General features: G+C 38.4%; 1 protein-coding gene across 4 annotated transcripts in view; it reads left to right on the forward strand.

Moving 5' to 3' along the window:
* Window positions 1-23,273, forward strand: part of FCHSD2 (FCH and double SH3 domains 2) — a 299,879-nt gene that overhangs the window by 123,416 nt on the left and 153,190 nt on the right. For all 4 annotated transcript variants that reach the window (XM_003923427.4, XM_074400964.1, XM_074400966.1 and 1 more), the window contains 2 exons: window positions 13,657-13,801; window positions 22,029-22,162. In XM_003923427.4, coding sequence (XP_003923476.1) covers window positions 13,657-13,801; window positions 22,029-22,162 — 279 coding nt within the window. The remainder of the gene's footprint in view (window positions 1-13,656; window positions 13,802-22,028; window positions 22,163-23,273) is intronic.

Raw genomic sequence — 23,273 nt, forward strand, 5'->3', positions numbered from 1 at the left:
GATTCAAGTTACAAAGAAATAAGGATTAAAAAGCCATGCTCCTAGGCTAGCTTCTAAACCCTAATTTTAAACAGTATTTCAAGCCAACATATACCAGATATTTACTATGTGACAGCCACTGTGCCAGAAACTCGTTTCCCATAATTATCAGAACAGCTGTGTGAGGTAAATATAATTATTCTCATTTTACACAATAAGAAACGGAGTTGGCCGGGCGCGGTGGCTCAAGCCTGTAATCCCAGCACTTTGGGAGGCCGAGGCGGGTGGATCACAAGGTCAAGAGATCGAGACCATCCTGGTCAACATGGTGAAACCCCGTCTCTACTAAAAATATAAAAAATTAGTTGGGCATGGTGGCACATGCCTGTAATCCCAGCTACTCAGGAGGCTGAGGCAGGAGAATTGCCTGAACCCAGGAGGCGGAGGTTGCGGTGAGCCGAGATCGCACCATTGCACTCCAGCCTGGGTAACAAGAGCGAAACTCCGTCTCAAAAAAAAAAAAAAAAAAAGAAACGGAGTCACAGGTTATATGTCTTACTCAAGACCAGATAGCTATTTAAACACAAATTCATTCATTCTTTCTTTCTTTCTTTTCTTTTCTTTTCTTTCTTTTTTTTTTTTTTTGAGACAGAGTCTCACTCTGTCGCCAGGTGCCAGGCTGGAGTACAGTGGCACAATCTTAGCTCACTGCAACCTCCGCTTCCTGGGTTCAAGCAATTCTCCTGCCTCAGCCTCCCAAGTAGCTGGGACTACAGACGTGCGCCACCATGCCCAGCTAATTTTCATATTTTATTAGAGACGGGGTTTCACCATGTTGACCAGGATGGTCTCGATCTCTTGACCTTGTGATCCACCCATCTCGGCCTCCCAAAGTGCTGGGATTACAGGCGTGAGCCACCGTGCCCGGCCCAGTCTTTCTTTCTTATTCATAGGATATATATGAAATATCTACCACATGTCACCAGTTAAAGTAGACCTTAGGATTAGAGAGACTAGAAGATATATTGTCTATCCTTCATGAGCATACGGGAGATAGCCACTATAAACAGTTGCAGAATTGGGTAGTAGGAGAGGGGCATTGGAGCCGTAGAAGAAAACCTAGGCTTGTAAAGCCAGATCTTGAAGAATGTACAGAAATTTTCTAGGCAGACAGTTTGGTAAAAGGAATTCTAAGTGAAATGTGACTGTTAGGTAACAGTTCAGTAGGGCTGCTGTGAAGTATGTGGGTTAGAGGTTAACTGGAGAGGTGGAAATGAAGGACACATGGGTAGGCATCACAAAAGGAAGTTACATATCACAGTATAGAGTTTTTTTATTCAGAATATAATGGAAATGTTGAAGTATTTCCATGGGAGAAATCACATTATCATTTTAGTAATAGTATAAAGGTGGGTTAGAGGGGTGTGAGGAAGAATTCAGAAAGGATAAAATAGCAGGAATTTAATCCCTCATCATTTCATATTTGAACCAAGGAAACTAGCAGAAATCAAGTTGTGGGGAAGATTTCAGAGATATTTAGAAGACTAAAGCTAGAGGACTTGCAAGTGATTTGGCAGTGTTTTGTTTTCTGTGTTTGTCAAATTTGTTCTGAGGCAAACTACATATATAAACAGTTTCTTCATATTTAAAATAGTTCTCATAAATACTTGGTGACTGAAAGAATGAAGCAGGAGGAGAGAGATGATGAATTAAACAATGACTCCCAGGTTTTTTAATTTAGGCAACTGAGAGGATGGTGGTGCTATTGTGGAAAAAGACAATAGAAAGATCAGGATTGATGCTGAGAACACAATTGTCAGTGTTTTTGTTTATTTGGAGCTTATTTTAGTTTTACGCATTCAAAATTTTCCATTTAACTTTTTTATATTTATATTTGCATGGGTAGTTTTAAAATTCTTATTCAGGTAATACATGCTTTTTATCAAGAAGGTAAACAGTGCAAGAGTATAAAGAATATCATTTCCCAAGTATCTTTTATTCACCTTTCTACTCCCCTAGGGTAATTGGCATTACAAGTGTGTGGTCTTTTCTTTCACATTTTTTTCTGTGTGATTCACACATGGACTTTAACATAGTTTTTTTTTTTTTTTATATTTTTACATAATAATTGCAGCTGCAATTATTATGTACATGTACTCTGTAACACCCTCCCCCCCCAACACACACACACTTAAGGAGTCTATTTTAGAAATCCTTTCATGTCAGTATGTTTTGTTCACTCATTCTTTTTAATGGCTGTTTTAGTACCATAGTATTAATGAACTATACCATTGTTATCCATGTCCCTATTTTTAGTTTTAGTTATTATTATTTCAAATAATGCTGCAGCAAATAAGTTCTATATGAACATAAGTATATCTTTGTACACTGAAACTCTATCTGTAGGGTAAATTCTTAGTGGGGGAAATGCTGGATCAAAGGGTTTATACATTTAAAATGTTGATTATCGGAGGGAGGGGCTTCAAGGTGGCTGACTAGAGGCATTTAATACTTCCTCCACTAAGAATAACCAAACTAATGAGTAAATAATCACACTTTGACTAGATCATCCAAGAAAGAATACTGGAATTCAACAGAAAAGTGACAGGAAATACCTAAAGTAAAAAAGGAAAGGGAAACAAAGTAGCCTATTCAGGTGGGATTAGTCAGGAGCCAAGAGAGACCCCCAGTGGTCCACATTCCCACTGTGGATCCACAGTACTGGCCAGGGAAGAGCCCTTCAACCTTCCTGGGCCTTGAAACTAAGATAGGGAGTTGTCAGGAGATTGTGTGATGGCACTACTTGAGGAAGGGAGCTTGTGCTGGGTCCCATGGTCTCCGAGAACTAAGTACCTTCAGCAAGGCACTATTTTAGAGCCCTGCCCCCAACAGACTGTACACTGTCCTGGGGTCCAGCAGCACTAGGGCTAAAGCACAAGAGATGTGTGAGCTTCTATCCCTGGGGCCAAGGTGTGGGTTAACACTGTTAGGCTAGCAGTGTGAGTGCTGCTGGGGAGTGAGTGATGCTGGGGCAGGTATTCCCCACCTGCTAGCCTAGGTGGTGCACATGTTCCCCATCTGTTAGCCTAGGCTGCCAGCTCAGAAGGCAGCCCTCCCTTCTCCAGTGGCAGGGCAGCAGTGCAACCACTACTGCCCCCTACTTGAGCATTCTGCCAGTGACCTAGGGATCAGCCTGCCCCTACCTACCGTGGCTGGCACCTGCACAAACTGTTGAGAGCCTGAGGACAAGCCTGCCCAGCCTGGCTTCATGTCCCTACTCTGTGCCAGAGCACACAGGCTAGGATCCAGGAGATTGCCCAGCACATTCCACCACCGTTGGTAGAATGTGAATACTCCTCCATGGGGTGTGAGGTTGGTTCTACCTGCCCCTGCCACTACAGTCACAGCTGACACCTACCTGCATGTGCCACCTGCAAGTTTGGAGACTGACCCGCTCAACCTGCTCACCTCATCACAGCTACCACCAACACTAGCATACATGGCTCAAGACCTAGAAGGTTATCCCACCACTGCCATTGCCTGTTTTATGCCAGCTGCACTGAAGCCCAAGAATCTGCCTACCTTCCTGGCTCACTGCGGCTGGTACCAGCATCTGAGTAAGCCACCTGGAGGCCAAGAATGGGCCCACCTGGACTATAGGTACCAACTCACCACTGCCTCTACTGGAGCCCAAAGACTGGCCTACTTAGTGTCCCAATTCCCAGCAAAACTTTACCACAGGCCTCACTAATAACTGCACCTGAAACCACTGAAGAAATTACAGACACCATCACTGACACTGTTTATAGCCAAAGAAATCATACAGCTGCTGTACCACTGTAAGCACCCAGAATAAAGACCAAACACCACCATAGATTTGTCTTCAAGAAAGCATTCTCTACAGAAGCAAATTCAAAAAATTGGAAGAAGTGACTATTACATAAGATATGCAGTTATCAATGTAGGGACATAGGAAACATGAAAAAGCAAGGAAATATGATACCCCCAAAGGATCAAAATAATTCTCTAATAATAGATCCCAATCAAAACAAATTTACAAAATCCTAGAAAAAGAATTTAAAATTTTGATACTAAAGAAGCTCAATGAGGTACAAGACAATTCTGAAAAACAGTACAGGGAAATCAGAAAAACAATTCCGTATATGAATGAGAAATTTACAAAAGAGATACAGAAAAGAACCAGATAAATATTCTATAACTGAAGAATTCATTGAATGAAATACAAAATACGTTTGAAAGCTTCAACAGTAGACTTTATAAAGCAAAAGAGAGGCTCTCAGAACTTGAAAACAGATCTTGTGAAATAACCCAAGCAGACAAAAAGAAGAAAAATAAAAAAGAATGAACAAAGCCTTTCTGATACATGGGACAACATAAAGCCACCAAATAAACACATTATTGGTTTCCCAGAAAGAAAGGGTCAGAAAATCTATTTGATGAAATAATAGACAAAAACTTCCCAAGTCTAACAAGAGATTTAGACATCCAGGTACTGGAGGCTCTTGAGATCCCCCAAAAAGATAAAATGCAAAAAGGCATTCTCCATGGTGCATTATAGTCAGACTATCTAACATCAAAGACAAAGAGAGGATTCGGAAAACAGCAAGAAGAAAGCATGCCGTCACCTATCAAGGAACCCCATGAGACTAATAGCAGATTTCTCAAGCAGAAACCTTTACAGGCCAAGAGAGAATGAGATGATATATTCAAAGTGCTGAAAGAAAAAACCTGCCAACGAAGGATATTTTATTCAGCAAAATTATCCTTCATAAATGAAGGAGAAATAAATTCTTTCCCAGATAAGCAAAAGCTAAGGGAATTCATCACTACTAGACTGGCCCTAAAATATTAATACTAGAAGTTGTTCTCTGTAAACTGTATCAATATGTTTAATTTTCTCTGGTATGATTTTGTTTTTTTGAGACAGTCTCACTCCATCACCCAGGCTGGAGCGTGGGGGCATGATCTTGGCTCACTGCATCCTCCACCTCCTGGGTTCAAGCAATTCTCATACCTCAGCCTCCTGAGCAGCTGTAATCAGGTTTGTGCCATCAAACCTGGCTAATTTTTATATTTTTAATAGAGATGGGGTTTTGCCATGTTGGCCAGGCTGATCCTGAACTCAACCTCAAGTGATCATTCCACGTCAGCCTCCCAAACTGCTGGGATTACAGACATGAGCCACCATACCCAGCCTGCAGTGTGATTTTAAGTTGTTCCTTGGTTTTTACCAACAGTGCATGTAATCAGTCTTTTAAATTGTTTGCCTGATGATACATGCAGCTGTAATGTCATTAAACAACCTCAATATATGTTAGACTTTTGTAACACTTCTTTCTCTTGGATCTTTTTTTTTTTTTAAGAACAGGTTTTCATTCCTTGCTATGTAAATGTTTCTCAAAAGTCCTTCAGCTCTCTAATAACTCTTTAAAGTAAGCTTATTTATATTCCTGTCTTTAAATCTTATCTGTGAACTGGTAATAATAATATATTTTTATTAACTTTTCAACTTGGGAAATAAAAAGCTGCCTCCAATTTTACCTTCTTCTAGATCTCCTCAAATCTGGAATGTTAAGTAGCTGCTTGTCTGCCTGTGATCTCTCTCTTTCACAGTTCCATCTGCTATAATGACACAAACTTTATTTTTCTGTCTTTGTAAAATAGGCCATTGTTGCTCCCCTGCTTGAAAATCTTCTATTGTTTCTCCTTGCCAGTCGGATAAATTTAAATTTCTTGTCATGATATTTAAAGCCATGAAGAAACTTGTCTCCACATTCTCTCTCTACTTATCTCTGGCTATTTCTTCTTTCATCCTTGGTTTCCCAACCCTTGGGCACCTCAACTGCAGTTGTATTGCAGTTCTTAATCAACACCTCAACTAGACTGAAAGCAGTCTTTTTCACTGCCTTTATTTCTGTTACCCAGGCTCAGAATATTCTCCCTTTCTACTATCAATAACAACCATATGTAAACACTTAATAACCCATTCTTCTTGTTATTAGTTACCATATAAATTATCCTTAGGTTATGAACTTACCACATTTTCTTTTCTTTGTTTTGAGACAGAGTCTTGCTCTGTCGCCCAGACTGGAGTTCAGTGGTGCATTCCGCTGCCTTCTGGTTCAAGAAATTCTCATTCCTCAGCCTCCTGAGTAGCTGGGATTACCGGTGTGTCATGCCCAGCTAATTTTTTTTTATCTTTATTAGAGACTGGGTTTTACCATGTTGGCCAGGCTAGTCACAAACTCCTGGCCTCAAGTGTTCTGCCTGCCTCGGCCTCCCAAACTGTTGGGATTACCGGCGTGAGCCACTGCACCCAGCCCTTAGTCATGTTTTCCTGAGTCATCTTGAGATGTGATACTAGTAGAAAGCTGTATTTCTAAGCCTAAGGAAGATCTGTGGTTTTGTTTGTTATATTTTAAACACTTTTTATTTTGAGATAATTGTAGCTGCACACATAGTCATCAGAAATAATAAATACAAAGAGTGCTCTTATTTTTTATTTTGAGATAATTGTAGCTGCACAAGCATCAGAAATAATAAATACAAACAATGCTTTTACATTCTTCACCCAGTTCTCCCAATGGTAACACCGTGCGTAACTGTGATACAGTATCGCAACCAAGAAACTGATAGTGATACTGTCATTCAATCGAATTCAGAATTCATTAGTTGTATATGCACTCATTTGTGTGTATATAAGTGTATGCACATTGAGTTCTGTACAGTTTGTTTGTTTGTTTGTTTGTTTGTTTTTGAGATGGAGTTTTGCTCTTGTTACCCAGGCTGGAGTACAATGGCGCGATCTCGGCTCACCGCAACCTCCGCCTCCTGGGTTCAGGCAATTCTCCTGCCTCAGCCTCCCGAGTAGCTGGGATTACAGGCACGCACCACCATGCCCAGCTAATTTTTTGTATTTTTAGTAGAGACGGGGTTTCACCATGTTGACCAGGATGGTCTCGATCTCTTGACCTTGTGATCCACCCACCTCGGCCTCCCAAAGTGCTGGGATTACAGGCATGAGCCACTGCACCCGGCAGAGTTCTATACAGTTTTACCACATTTGTAGCTTTGTGTAGCTTTGTAGCTTAGTTTTACCACATTTGTAGAGATCTTAAGATCTCTACCACACTTAAGGTCTTGTTAAGAATTTAACAGCTAAGAATTTCTTGATTTTTTTTCTTTTTTTTTTTTCTTTCCCCCCACCACTTTTCTTTCTTCTTTTCTTTCCTGCAAAACAGGATCTCACTTTTACACCCAAGCTGGAGTGAAGTAGCTCACTGTAGCCCCAAACTCTTGGGTTCAAGTGATCCTCCCATCTTACCTTCTGGCTGGCCACCACACCATGCTTGGCTAATTTTAAAAATTTTTTTGTAGAGAAGAAGTTTTGTTATATTGCCCAGGCTGGTCTCAAACTCCTGGCTTCAAACGGTCCTTCCACCTCAGCCTCCCAAAGTGCTAGGATTACATGCGTGAGCCGCTGTGCCCAGCCTTGACTTATTTCTTAATGATAAATTTCTTCTGATAAAAGTTTTCTAGGTTTTCTGGTATGACATTCATATAAGAAATAGTTCACAGCATGAACTTAGGTGGTGGTATATGGATGAATATTTTTGTATTTTCCTAGTTACAACCTAATTATTATGGCAAGTATTTTTCAGTTAGAATGGTGATATAAAGTCATAAGATACATATATTTTAGTTTAAAAGGTTTGTCATTTTAACAAAAATGATAAGTAAATAATGATACAGAAGACAAAAATAGTATAGAATGTATGCAAAGGACTTAGGGTACGTAAGTCTTGGTATAACTGTATCAGAATGAAGAGACCCTTTTTAATATTCAGCATTGTTACAGAGACTAAGAACAATCTTATGTCAGCAAAAGAACAGAGGTTTGGGAGCTGGACAAATTTGGGCTCAAACCTAGGCTCCATCATTTCCTCCTCTCCTCCTTCAGTAAATATATATTGAGTACCTGCTGTGCTGTATCCTGTGCTGAACATACAGCAGAGAATGAAACAAAACTTCTGCTGCATGGAGCCTACATTCTAATGAGGGAAGACAAACAGTAAACAAATGAATAATCAAACATAGATGCCAATTGACGATAAGGACAGTAAGGATAGTAGGGAGAATACAGAGGGCCAAGGAGTGATGGCACAGCAGTTGCTGTACTATGCAGAGCACAGGTGTTAGGGGGACAAGGCAGAAGCAGAGAGGGCAGGTAGGAGACTGTTGCAGTAATCTAGGCATAAGGTTAGGGTAGCTAAAACAAGGTAGTCACAGTGGAGGAGAGAGGCAGTAATTAAATTCCATGGTATTTTTTAAGTCCAGCAAACTGGATTTCTTGATGGAGCAGATATAAGAGAAAAATGAGGGATCGATGATTCTAAGGTTTCAGGTTTGAGTCAACTATTAGGAGGTTTGAGTAACTGTCAATGAGATGGAATAGATAGATTGCCAAAGGAGATTTTAGGGAAATCAAGAATTTAATTTTATACCTGTTAGGTGTAAGATGTCTGCTAAATATCCAAGTTGGATATGTTAAGTAGGCAGTTAGGGTTTAGAGAAGATGTCTGGGTAGGAATTAAAAGTTCAGGAATTGGGCTGGGAGCAGGAGGCTGACTCAATGCTAGGAGTTCAAGACCCAGACTAGCCAACAAAGTGAGATACCATTTCTATTTAAAAAAAAAAAAAAAAAGCCAGGTACAGTGGCACATGCCTATCATCCCAGTTACTTGGGAGACTGAGGCAGAAGAATCACTTGAACCCAGGAGTTTGAGGCCATAGTAAGCTGTCATCATGCCACTGCACTCCAGCCTGAGCAACAGAACAAGACCCTGCCTCTTAAAAAAAAAAAAAAAAAAAAAAAATTTAGGAATAGTCAGAATAGCGATAGTCTTTAAAGCCATGAAACCAGATGGCTTTAAACCCATCCGTAGAGTGAGATCCTCTAAAGTGTGACTGTAGGCCTGGCACAGTGGCTTATACCTGAAGGCCTAACACTTTGGAAGACTGAAGCGGGAGGATTGCTTGAGCCCAGGAGTTTGAGGCTACAGTCAGCTGTGTCTGTGCCACTGCATTACCACCTGAGTGACAGAGAAAGACCCTCTCTCTAAAAAGAAGCAATATAAAAATAAAATAAAAATTTATAAACAATTTTCAAAAGAGTGAATGTAGTTAGAAAAGAAACCTGGGGTCTGACTTGAGGGTACTCTAATATTTATGGGGCAGTGAGATGGAGAGGAACCAGCAAAGGAGACTAAAGAATGGCTAGTGAGGTGGAAGTACACCAAGGGAGAGTAATGTCCTGGAAGCCAAGTGAAGAAAGCATTTCAAGAAGGGTAAACTAGGTCAGTGTTGCTGATAGGTCGAGTAATAGAATCAAGACTTGAACTATTTGGACTAGCCATAGGCAGGTCTTTGATGACGATGGCAAGCAATTTCAGAAGAGTGGTAGACACTGAAGTCTGATTTGGATAGAACTGAGAGACCCGGCTGGGCGCGGTGGCTCAAGCCTGTAATCCCAGCACTTTGGGAGGCCGAGGCGGGTGGATCACGAGGTCGAGAGATCGAGACTGTCCTGGTCAACATGGTGAAACCCCGTCTCTACTAAAAGTGCAAAAAACTAGCTGGGCATGGTGGCACATGCCTGTAATCCCACCCACTCAGGAGGCTGAGGCAGGAGAATTGCCTGAACCCAGGAGGCGGAGGTTGCGGTGAGCCGAGATCGCGCCATTGCACTCCAGCCTGGGTAACAAGAGGGAAACTCTGTCTCAAAAAAAAAAAAAAAGAACTGAGAGACCCAGAGGAGAGAAAATAGAAACAGTAATTTAAGACCATTCTTTCCAGGAGTTTTTCTATAAAAGGGAGCAGACATTAGGGTAGTAACTGGAGAGAAATGGAGGATTGATGGAGAATTTTCAAGTGGAGATATTATAGCATGTTTGCTCACAAGAATGATCCAGTAGAGAGGGAAAAACTGACATTGTAGATTATTGAATTGATATTCTTGAGTGAGAGTTTTTGTGACATAGTGTAAATGTGAGGAGTTGGCCTTCAGAGCACAGGCAGTTTGTGCAATAATAGGAGGACTGGCAGAATGTGTGGGTGCAGAGACAAGGAGATTGCAGATGTGGGAACATGTGGACGTTGCCTTCTGATAGTACCACTGTTGGCTGAAAGTGTGGTTGTATTAGAGGTTTGAGAAGAGGGAAGTTGGGAAATAATTGTGTAGAAGCATGGGTGAAGGAATGGATTAAGGCAATATAGTATGATTGCTGGGTAGCACTAAGGGGTTACTAGCATTTATTTGACATCAATTTAAAGTGTGACCAGATAACATAATTACCTTTTTTTCCAGCCACATTTTGCCATAGACTTCGGTAGAATGTAAACAGTTTTGGATTTAACCAAGGGTAGGAGCTTGTAGGTTATAAAGGAGGAAAGAGAAAGGGGCAAGGATAATATGGGCATATATAAGGGAGTGATTATAAGGATGGACCATGAAACCTAGGCTGGGTAATGAACTGAAAAGGGAGATTATGAAAGGGCAAGAGACAATGGAAAGTGGGTAGGACTGAATGGATTGTGGGTTCTTAAAGGATTGAGTAATTGATGGGAATCAGAATTCTAAAAGGCATGAGTAGAATCAGGAGGTGTTGGTCAGAAACAGATGATTGAACTTGGGATGAGAGCAAAGCAGTAGTTACTAGTAATGGCAAAGTCTAGGTTATGACAATGGAGGTGCTATTTCCTGGTGAGTAAGTAGCCTTAGAAAAATTTCACAACCTCTCTGAGCCCCACTTTTCTCCTATGTAAAATTAGAATAATATCTATGTTACAGTTATGGTGAGGATTAAATGATATAAATGTAAAATGTATAACAGTGCTTAACATGTGATATGTAGAATGGCAAAATACCATATATGCTTGATACTTTTCTTTTGGAGATGGAGTCTCATTCTGTTGCCCAGGCTGGAGTGCAGTGGTGCCATCTTGACTCACTGCAACCTCCGCCTTCAAGGTTCAAGTGATTCTCCAGCCTTTGCCTCCCGAGTACCTGGAGTTACAGGTACCCACCACCACACCCAGCTAATTTGTATATTTTTAGTAGAGATGGTGTTTTGGCATGTTGATCAGGCTGGTCACGGACTCTTGACCTCAGGTGATCTGCCCACTTTGGCCTCCCAGAGTGCTGGGATTACAGGTATGAACCACCGAGCCCGGCCGATACTTTCTGTATCCTTCAAAATTGCTTCATATGAAACCTGGTGAAATAAAAATTTTTTAAAAATCACTCTGTGACACATGATAATTTTTCCTTAATTAGAAAGAAAAACACAACTACCATTGGGAGTACCACTGTTAGGTTAACAAGAAGTGCTTCTATTTCTGTTACAATTCTGCTACTGTTACTATTTATTCATTTGAAAGAATCTGTGTACCGTGAATTGTCGTATCATTTGCATTTAATTGTTAAAATAGCCCTGTGAGGTAAGTGGTGCAGGTATTTTTGTTATTTCTCCATTTGTCAATTGCGGAAATGAAAGTATAGTGAAGTGTGATTACCTATGATTATTTTTGTAAAACTAGAATTTGAACCTAGGTCTTCTGACTGATGACTAAATTCTGTGCTTTTTAATGGCATATCAGTGTTTAGGATATGTTTCCCTGCTATAAATTTGCTAAACTTTTAAAGGTCTCTTTTTAAACTCTATTTTTATTGAAAGGTTTTTTTTGTTGTTGTACAGTCTTCATAATTAATACATTCATTTATTTACTCATTCAACACATTATTGTAACAATTCTTTATTTGCTAGGCCCTAGGAATGCAATAGCAAGACATACACCCCTGCCTTCCTTCATAGAGCTTTCACTATAGTGAGAGGGACAGACATTAACTTAACAACTATATTAAAATATTTATAGTTGAAGTAAAAGTGATGGAGCCATGAGCAAATAACAAAGAGTAACTGATTGAGTTTGAGGATTGGCTTGGTGGTGATCATGAAAGACTTCCTAAAGGCAGTTTCATTTAAACTGAGATTCGAAGGGCAAACAGCTATCAACTAGGAGAAGGGATAAAGAGAAGAGGATGCTGCACTGAGAGAAAAACATGGATGAAGCGTCTCTCCCTTCCTCCCTTTCTTCCTATCACAATTCATAATGGTTCTTTCTCATTTTCTTTATGATTTTAAAATGTAATTTAAGTATAAATTAATAGTTATACATTATAGTACTGAATTTTTCTCTCAGTGCATTCTCTGAGAAAATCAATTGTTGGGACTACTTAGGAGGGAGGGCCTATGGTGAGTTTACATTGCAAGTTCCATTGGTTGTCATGCAGTGAGGCCATGGAGGGTGTTCATTTTGCTGTTCTTAAGCCCATCAGTGCTTTTATGCTAACAGTTTTTGCTGGTGCAACACACTGAATCTTTCCAAAGGGACAGTGACATATCTCTGACTAAATAATGAATATTTCCACCTAAATTGATTCATTGGGTATATTACATGAACTAATTTGTAAGATTCCATAGTTGAAAACCATAGTTTATCTTTTTTTCTTTACTTCTAACTAAGATTGGGATCCAGGCAATTTTTCTTTTTCTTGCTTCTACACTGTCATTTGTTGACCACAGCGAGCATTCTGTATAGCATAGTCCCATATGTTGCTATGGTTGAAAATCAGTATGGATTTCTCCCATAGGGAAATCTCAGGAGACATACTATAATCTATCAGAATTTCATTTTAAAGACTCATTTTAAAAAATAAAGCACTGCCATTGTTATATCGATTTTGTTTATAAATAGTGTAGGAGCATGCTAGAATTGACTGAGGCATTTAACAAGTAGGAAAGAAGGTTGAAGAGGAAATTGGCTAGAAAAAGCAAAGGATTAATAATTCTTTGACTTGGCTGAGATTGCTGAGCACATTTATAAAGCAAAGGTGATGAGACTTGCTTGGAATGAATCCAAAGTACAGTGTGATGCTGGCTAGGCATTGTTACAACAGGGAGACAGATGTAGAGCAACAATATTAAAGATTTCTTTTGTCAGACAAAACAGACTTTGCAAGCACATAAACAGTTGTTCATGATATATTTTTCCAGCCATGTCAGTTTATGTAAGAATAATATGATGTCATTGAAAGACAATGTACTATATATAGAGGTATCCAGTCTTCATCTTGTATCTCAGTAGTGCCACCTTCGTATATGACCTAGAGTGATACTCTGAAATCTCTCTGAGCCTCAGTTATCTCATTAGTAAAATTAGGAAAATATCTTAATGAAGTAATAAAACTTGTTATTCATAATGATGACCTTGTGACAGCAAAAGACTTGGTAGAGTCTGAACTGTTCACTAATTTTTATAATGTTAGCTTTGTAATTCTTGTAGCGCTTTACTCCATTATTAAGAATAGCTAATGAATTAAAACTTCCGATTGCTGAGCTATAAAAGGAATATATAAACGAGTATATGCCATGTTGCTTCTTATGTGTGCTGAAATATTGCCTGTAAGCCAGTATAAATACATTAAAGGAAACATTCATTCATTCTGTCAGTACTACCCTGTGAGCAAAAGGTTAGCCAACTTTTTCTTCCTTTTCCCCGCCTAATTAATGCTTTTCTATCCTACTTTGAATTTAGGAGCATGTATCCTGTTTGGAAATCTTTTCTCGAGGGAACAATGCAGGTAGCCCAATCTCGGATGAATATATGTGAAAACTATAAAAACTTCATTTCTGAGCCTGCAAGAACAGTGAGAAGCTTAAAAGAACAGCAACTGAAAAGGGTATTGTTTTTATTTTTGTTCTTTTCTTATGTACATTTTAATATATCAGTGCTACATTTGTAATCTGCAAGATTATGCTAAGTTTTATTTAAAACTTCGTATGGTCACATGTTTCTGGTTGACATTTTATTCGGATTTTCTGATTTCAATATGTTCTCATTAAGTACTATATTAACTGCTAAAAGTGAATGTAATTTAAATCTGTAGATGTTCAAAAAGCTCAGTAAATACTTTTTAGAAATGCCACTTTTCAGTGTAATTAAAGTAAATAGAGCTACTTAGTTTCACAGTAATACAGTGTGGTGTATATTAGAATAGTTACAATACCACTCATTCTTTCAAATATACACTAATTTGTTTAACTTTCAACTTTACCCATTTTGTATAATAATTTAAAGGAAATTGACATATTTTGACTAAGTATAAAAAACTTATTTTAAAAAACCTGATGGACTCTAAATATATGGGTTACACATGAGTAAATGTTTTCAAATATACGTATTTCTTTTATTACACAGAAATTAAAAATTCATAGGAAAATGGCATTGCTTAATGTGACTTTCTAGAAAAGTTGGCTGTTGAAAATAGGTGATTGAATTGCATTCTTTTGGAAATAGTTATAAAAATTGAGTTTATCATTATACCTAATAAGTACTTAAAATTTTCTTGTGCAAATATTAATACTTTAGAAAATGTTAAAGTAAAAGAAAATATTAAAGTAATTATTTAAGGAAATAATATTGTAGAAGTCTTCCAGTGTTTTGATTCTAATTGCCATTCAGATTTTCAGAACATTTTTACAAATGCCTTCCCCACTGAAAACCTCTGAATTTTCTGTTTGCCAAAGATGATTTTAGTAGCATGAAATCAGTGTGTTAAATGTGTATCTGTCTTTATGTAAAATGTTAGTTTCTTTAGAGCACTTACCTACTGTTAGTCAGTTAAACATATTTGTTTAAGAATGCCTGTGTTTTATCTTTGCCAAAGAATATCTCTTTCAAAACATAGTGAGTAACCTGTGTGATCACTGGCCAATTTTGAGTTGGAAGAAAGTGTGTGTGTGTGTGTGTGTGTGTGTGTGTGTGTGATTGTGTAGAAAAAGGGTGGAAGGTAGGGGCAGAGAATACTAATATCATTTCCCAACCAGGAGGAAATACTGCATTTCAAATTTCCAATTCACTCATCAGATCTAATTGAATTACTGGAAAATTCTAACTTGCTAAATATCAGAATATTTCGGGAGTTTAACTGCCTCTGGTGCTTTTCTTTTCCGTTGATGAAGTAGTCTCAGACCTGGATTTAACTGACATCCCTGGGCAAAGAATGTTTGGTAAGGCTCGGTGTGATGGCTCACGCCTGTAATCCCAGCACTTTGGGAGGTCGAGGTGGGTGGATCACCTTAGGTCAGGAGTTCAAGACCAGCCTGACCAATATAGTGAAACCCCATCTCTACTAAAAATACAAAAATTAGCCAGGCACGGTGGCTTACACCTGGAATCCCAGCTCCTTGGGAGGCTGAGACAAGAGAATTTCTTGAACATGGGAGGTGGAAGTTGCAGTGAGCCAAGATTGTGCCACTGCACTCCAACCTGGGGGACAAAGTGAGACTCTGTCTCAAAAAAAAAAAAAAAAAAAAAAAAAAAAAGGATGTTTGGTAAGATTTTAACAAATGCTCATGTCTATGAGTTAACTTGTTTTATATGATAGCTGTGATAATTTATTTATGTTACGTCTAAGCAGTCGTTAAATATTCAGTACATATTGGACATACCTGTTAGGACTCTGAGACCGCAAATGACAGAAACCTCCTTCGCACTGCCTTAAGCCAAGAGGGGAATGTATCTGCTTGAAAAACTGAAAATTGAAGAACTTCAAGCATGGATGGATCTAGGGGTTCAGATGATGGTATTGGAATCCAGACTTTTTTTTTTAATCCATTAGCTCTGCTTTTCTGAATGGCTTCATTCACTAATAACTCTCTCCACATGGTGACCCCCAGCATGCCAGATTTATAAATCTTAAAGGTAGCAATCCCAGATTTTTCATTTTCCCAAATGACCTGAGTTGCTTTGCATAGCAGCTGCATCATTTGGCATTCCCACCAACAGTGCACAAGGTCTTCAGTTTCTCTACAGCCTTGCCAACTTGTGTTATCTTTTTAAAAAATAATAGCCTCCTAACAGGTGTGAGATAATATTTTATTGTGGCTTTGATCTGTATTTCACTGATAGTGATATTGAGTCATCTAATCTTCTTTATTATCAATTTTTCCTCCACTATTAGCCTCTTCTTAAATTCTGTATTATTCCTTTAGTTAATTACCTTAGAGATTCTAATATGCCTCCCTAACTTATTACATTACTTTGAATCATTAATTTTACTATTCCCCAGACCTTGTTCCAAATTACTTGTTTTTCTGAGACGAAGTCTTACTTTGTCACTCAGGCTGGAAGGCAGTGGCACCATCTCACTCACTGCAGCCTCTCCTCTTGGGTTCAGGAGATCTTCCAACCCCAGTTTTCTGAGTAGCTGGGATTACAGGCATGTGCTACCATGCCTGACTAATTTTATTGTATTTTTAGTAGAGACGGTGTTTCGCCATTTTGGCCAGGTTGGTCCTGAAATCCTGACCTCAAGTGATCCTCACGCCTCAGCCTCCCAAAGTGTGGGAATTACAGGCATGAGCCACCTCGCCTGGCCCAAATTAGTTTATTACAATCTACCTTGAATTAGTACTTTACCACCTCATGAACAATGTAAAAATCTTCTAACAAGATAATTTCATTTAACTCCCAATTATGACTTTTTGGCTATTAGACCTTTTGACCCTGTCTATATGTCTTTTCTACTTTTCCATCATTTTCTGTTTTCCACCCTTTTTTCTCTGTGTACTTCAATCTGAATATTTAACTGATCTGACAGTTCATTAATATGTTGTTCTGCTATTTTGAATCTGCTTTAAAAAACTAATCATTTGGGGCCAGATGTGGTGGCTCATGCCTTTTGTTCCAGCACTTTGGGAGGCTGAGGTGAGAGGATCATTTGAGCTCAGGAGTTCAAGACCAGCCTGGCCTACACGATGAAACCCCATCTCTACTAAAAAAAAAAAAAAAAAAAAAATAGCTGGGTGTGATGGCACACGCCTGTAGTCCCAGCTATGCAGGAGGCTGAGGCAGAGAATTGCTTGAACCCAGGAGACGGCAATTGTAGTCAGCTGAGATCATGACACTGCACTCCTGCCTAGTGACAGCGAGACTCCCTCCCCCGACACACACAAAAAAGCAAAAATTAGCCAGGTGTGGTCGTTGATGCCTGTAGTCCCAGCTACTTGGGAGGCTGAGGCAGGAGGATCACTTGAGCCTGGGAGGTAGAGATTGCAGTGAGTCGAGATCGTGCCACTGCACTCCAGCCTGGGTGACAGAGGGAGACCCTTTCAAAAACAAAACAAACAAAAAACCCTCTTCTTTTGGAATCTTAATGCACGTTTCAGTTCTAGGATTTTTATTTGACTTTTAAACAATACATTCCATGTTTCTGGTACAATTCTCCATGTTTTTTTCTTTACCCTCTTAAACATGTTACTACTAATCTCTATTGTATAATTTCACTATCTGAATTACTGTAAGTCTCTTTTAACTGCCTGCTCTTTTTCTTGGTTTTTGATTATTTGGATCTTCTGTTTGATTGTGACTCACAATGTCGGACATTGTGGATAAAAATTGTAGAGGTTCTGGAAGATGTTATTTCCAAGGAGGATTAAGTTTTCTGCTGGCAGGCAGATAGAATGCTGTTAGATCACCTTGAGACTGTTAGGATCTCTGGTTTTAGGCTTTTCAGGGCTAATCTGTTTCACTTACTCCTAGGGTTTTAACTGAAAGTATAGGATACTTACCAAGACCCTTCTATTTTGACAAGACTTGAACTCTAACCTTTGTTTTCTCAACATCAGGTAGGTTCTCTGATGTCTGATCTCTGCTTACTCTTTAGCCTCTTGGTTACTGTTCTCTACTGGATTTCTTGGCATTTCACCCAACACCTGCTTTTTAGAAGTCATCTATTAACTCAAGGGGAAATTGCATACACATTTCTGGACTTGGTTTTCCATAGAAGCCCTTTTTCTAGACCCTTACCTCTCAAGTACTGTTCTTTTGGCATGCCTCAACTCCAACCTCTGTGTCCACAGTCTTGTAAGAATGCCACTTTCTGTTTCTGTTATTTCTTAATGCCATGATTCAACAAATGCCCTGAGGAAAAAAGTCAAGTTGAATTTAAGACTTACCTTGGTGTACTCCTCACCTGGGAGAGGTGTCATAGTCCTTTAAGTCCAGTGTGTAGTAGTATTCTTTAATGCTAGCAGTTCTAAAAAAAATGTATTATGTCCTTTTACCCTTTTCAGACTAGCAGAAGGTAGTCTAATCCAAACTGTTCTGTCATGATCAGAACCAATCTGACTTAAAATTCTTCCTCTGTAACATTTTCAAGTTCATGTTCTTTTTAAGATTTTCTCTAATTTGGCTGTTTTCTTTTACAATGCTTGGAGGATAAACACAGTTATAGTACAATTATGAGGAGTCTGAGTTTATAATGAGGATTATGAGAATTACTGCATTTTCAAAATTATTTTCTGTATGCTGGTATTTGCTTAAAAATGAATGACAGCCACAATAACCTAAGGCTTTTTGCCATTTCTGTGTTTACTTAACCATCCTTTTGTCCATATCTTTCTCATTTGTACTAGAGTGTACTTATCTTCCTTGAAATATTGTAGTTCACATTTGTATAAAACTTGAGTTTACAGACTGCTACCATATCCATTATAGTCTCATTTGTTTTTCATAACAACCCTGATAGTATTACTATTTTACAAATGATAAAACTAAGGCTAAAAATGTTAAGCAAACTTAGGTAGTAAATAACAGAGTGGAAACTTGAATATAGTACTACTTCCTAATTCCAAATCCTATACAATGCTTTTAAAACACTTAAAGCTTAATACTGAAACAAGTTTACAGAAAAAGACATGTATGCCTTCACCATAGTAGACTACTTAATGATTTTACTCATTTTTCTCTCAATTTCCTAATTAATTATTCCTGTTTCTGTATAACCTTTATGGGTTTTTTTTGTTTTTGTTTTTGTTTTTGTTTTTTTGTGAATTTCCCATTTATTCTGCTTTCTTTAACCAGAACCTCTGGTTTTGGACATTACCCTTAATCTTAATGTACTTTAGGTACATTAAAAATGAACTTTTTTCTTATAGTTTTTTTCTCAGGATAAATGTCTAGGGCATTATTACTGGGTTAAAGAAACCTAATCGTTTGTAGTTCTTAGATGTGTTGGCCCAGGTTAGTTTTATTTTTATTCCTATATTCAAGTTATTAGCAAGTCTATTATTGTATCTATATCATATTCAGAGACTATATTTTTAACAACTTCTTTTTTTGTGGGGGGGAGACAGTCTTTGCTCTGTCACCCATGCTAGAGTGCAGTAGGCATGAACACAGCTGACTACAGCCTCAACCTCCTGGGCTTCAGTGATCCTGCCACCCCAGCCTCTCAAGTAGTTGGGACTACATGTGCTTGTCACCATACCTGGCTAATTTTTGTACTTTTTTTGTAGAGATGAGGTTTCACTGTATTGTCCAGGGTCTTAAACTCAAAGGCTCAAAATATCTACCCACCTCAGCCTCCCAAATTGCTAAGATTACAGGTGTGAGCCACTGTACCTGCTCCAGTTTTTGGTTCTCAAAATCAAATTGTTGCCAAGGAGCCTGCTCTTAACTTTTCACACCTGCAAACACAGCATTATTAGGCTGTTTAGCACTTCTTTATGGGAGTGTCACGTTGTCATTATATTATTTATTAAACAATGGCTTTGTATTTGATAAGGACTATTATAATTTAGGGGGAAAGATAGCCCTTCTTTCTGCAAGATAAAAGCTTACTTTTAGTTTGTATGTAACGAAATACTATTCAGCCATAAAAAGGAATGAAGTACTGATACCTGCTACAACTTGAATGAACCCTAAAAATGTTACGTTAAGTAAAGGAAGTGAGATGCATAAGGCCACATATTATCTGATTCCATTTGTACTGAATATCCAAGATAGCAACTCCATAGAGACAAAAAGTAGATTAATTGTTGCTGGGAGGTGGGGAGAAATGGAGAGTGACAGCTAATGGATACAGAGTTTCTTTTTGTGGTAGGAAAATGTTTTGGAATTAGGGCAGAGTGATGGTTGAGCAACCTTGTCAGCATACTAAAACCACTGAATTGTATACTTTTAAAAGGTGAATTTTATTGTATGTGAATTACATGTCAATTTTTTAAAAAACTTACTATTTTAAGATAAACTATGTCTATAAGGGACCTTAAAAACATAGTCATCACAGAACTAGGGTACATACTTTAATGAGTTACATGGTAAATGGTATCATCACATCCTTGCTGTGTGACTCAGAGTAAATTATTTAACATCTGAGTCTTTTTTCTCATCTTAATTGGACGATGACGACGACAACGACTACTACTACTACCACCTTTTTCAGAGTTGTTTCAAGGATTAAATGTGATAATACCTGTAAAGTACGAAACATAGCATCTGTGCAGTGCCTATAAGGGGTCTTTTAGAAGTAATAAGCATTCAGATTCCCAGGACTGTCATAGACCACACCTGGCAAGAGGTTTACTGAGAAGGACAGAATATAGGGAACACAGTTTGCCCGTAGGGAAGCATCTAGCATTAATGAAATTATTTCTCCCACTTTTGTATGTTTTGGTCCACATAGCTGACCAGTCATTCTGTTTGGTCCTTCAAGTGACAGGTCTAGGACAAGGGAGTGAGACTCACATTTTCAGGGCCAGCTTTTGCCCTTAAAGACTAAAATTTTTTTATGACAACTCTATAGACAGAGCTTCCAGGGTCCCTGTAAGGGACATGTTGAGATACAAGAGTCACCATACCCACAGAAGCCCCAAACCATGGATTTTCTATCAGATATTTATAGTTAATTTTTAGTTTATCCCAAATTTATGCAGTTTGCCTATCAGGGTTTGTAAGCAATGTTGCCTAATAATACAGCTGACATTGTGTCTTCTTATCAGATTTCTATTGAAACACAGACCTAGAAAGTTGAGCAAAGGCCCAGTTTCGTGCAGAGGGGAAAAGCTTTGTTTAATGTGTTTCTTTAAACTTTTCCTTCACAACCTAACACTTATTAAGTGCATGTGAGTGGTTATTTTGCTTTTATCTGTCCATGCAGAATCTTCTAGATCTCTCATCCCCTGTAGTCCTTTCTTAAAACCTAACAGCTTCTGGGAAAGTCTAACCTATATGTCATATCATTAAGTTTATTCTTGTTTTATCCTGGGTTCTTCTGATGTCCTTGCCCTCCTCCGCACTATTTAGCCTTGCACAATAGTCCCTCACCAGTGTCTCCTCCTGCTTTGCTGAGCTTTTGCCAGTCTCTGCCAGTGCTATTTCAGGCTTAGAAGTTTTTAGATGTAATTGCTCTAAGCTGACCTCAGGTTGTGAAACTTCTCAGTGGTTTGCTTCAAACTGGGGTAAATCTCCTTTGGATACTCAGAAGGTCCTGAAACAGTGTTGCTTTGACCCCAGCATGTTATAAAAGTTAATTGACTAAAGATTTGAATTGTTATGTCCATCCCTTCTTCTCGAATGTATACATGTACCCAAGGTGTTGGGCAGGGGATGGTGCTGAGTAATAATTGTTACGGGGTGCCCAGGTTTCCTGCTTCACCTTGAACTTATCAACTGAGACTACTCAGATTTCACTCCTTGTCTAAGGGGTGAATTCTTCAGTACCCTTTGGACTATTGGTTATCCAAACATGTAGAGAGACTTTATTAAGATTATGGAGAAATACAGAATTGCTTTATTGTTTTGCTTTTGTTACCATGATATCTCCAACTGTAAGAACATTTTTCATAGTTGCTCTTCTATATCTTACCTTAATGTCAGTCATCAGCAGCACTCAGGTTATTTCTCAGTGTATGGTTGTTAGGCAAACTGTGACACTGTTTGATGTATATAGTACTTGAGATGGAAATAGCAGGATTTTAATTTGCAATCTGAAGGACACTGAAAGTACTGATTTTGCCCCTGGGTTTCCATCTTGAAGGCATAATGCATAGTCCTTAGGACACAGTCATTTTCTGTAAGCCTGAAAACTAAAATCATAATGATCGTACTTTTGTATTTTACAGTGTGTGGACCAGTTGACAAAGATCCAAACTGAATTACAAGAGACAGTGAAAGATTTAGCTAAAGGCAAAAAGAAGTACTTTGAGACTGAACAGATGGCTCACGCAGTACGAGAGAAAGCTGACATCGAGGCGAAGTATGTGTTTTAGCATTTCTGAGAAAGTAATTATGCAAATAAATGTTATTGTTGCTAATTGTTCTCTGTTAGTAATGAGCATGGACCCATTCTCAGGTAGTGGTGGTTTCTTTTGACCTACATATGTTAAATACTTTAGATCACATTTTTAAAATTGGCTGATTTTTATCTAATATAGCAAAATGGGAATATTAGATTAGTCAGTTTTCATATTAAATTGAATTTTGAAGAGGAAAGAAAGTAAATGAACATTGTATTTACAGACTTGAAAGCTTATCAAAAGCCTAAAGTCGCTGCTATGGTGTCTGAATATCAGGGTTTAAGAGCCTCATTTTTCTCATGCTGGACTCTCAATCAAATCAGTGGTAGACGGAAATCTCTGTGATCCTCAGGATGCCACTGAAGGTCCATGAACACATCAAGTGAATGAGAGCACTCACCTCCGTGTAGAAACCCTGCTCCCAACACTGTTTTTTTCTTTTACACAAAAATTTAGTGTATTTGTACGTATACGCTTTGTCATGTATTTGTCATATACGCTTTAGCAATTGTATGAATTTCCTTTTCAATATATGTGAATTATAAGTCCTTTTTTTCAGAATAAGTAGGAAAAGAAGGAACTGGCAACTGGTAATAGAAGGTAATATAAAACAAGCAATATAATAGAAATTTTTGCAATGACAATTTGAGGAAAGATAAAAAGTTAATGAGAAAAAGCATGTTATAGAATTGGACTCTGAAGAGGTCTGTGAGAAGAACAGCTGAGGCTCTGGTTCAGTGTGCCGACTGATGCAAAATCTAGGAGTCTGAACTTCTAGTCATAAAATCAGAAAGGCTTTGACCACCTGTACTGACAGACCAGCAAGGAGGGGGGTGTCTTTCTAATACGGTTTTTATCCTCAAGAAATATAAGCAACCTTATAAGCAACTTGTGAAAATTTAGGGGCTTCCCCAATTTACCAAGAGCTAGTGAGTATTCATGAAGGATTTGATGTTACAATATTTTTCTAATTTATTTTATTGTATTTATTGTTTTATTATTTGAACATACAAATATTTCCTGTACTTTTATAGCATCAATGATCTTCTCAATAAGATCTGAAATTTTTAG

Source organism: Saimiri boliviensis, chromosome 6 (genome assembly GCF_048565385.1).
Source record: "Saimiri boliviensis isolate mSaiBol1 chromosome 6, mSaiBol1.pri, whole genome shotgun sequence".
Classification (NCBI taxonomy): Eukaryota; Metazoa; Chordata; class Mammalia; order Primates; family Cebidae; genus Saimiri; species Saimiri boliviensis.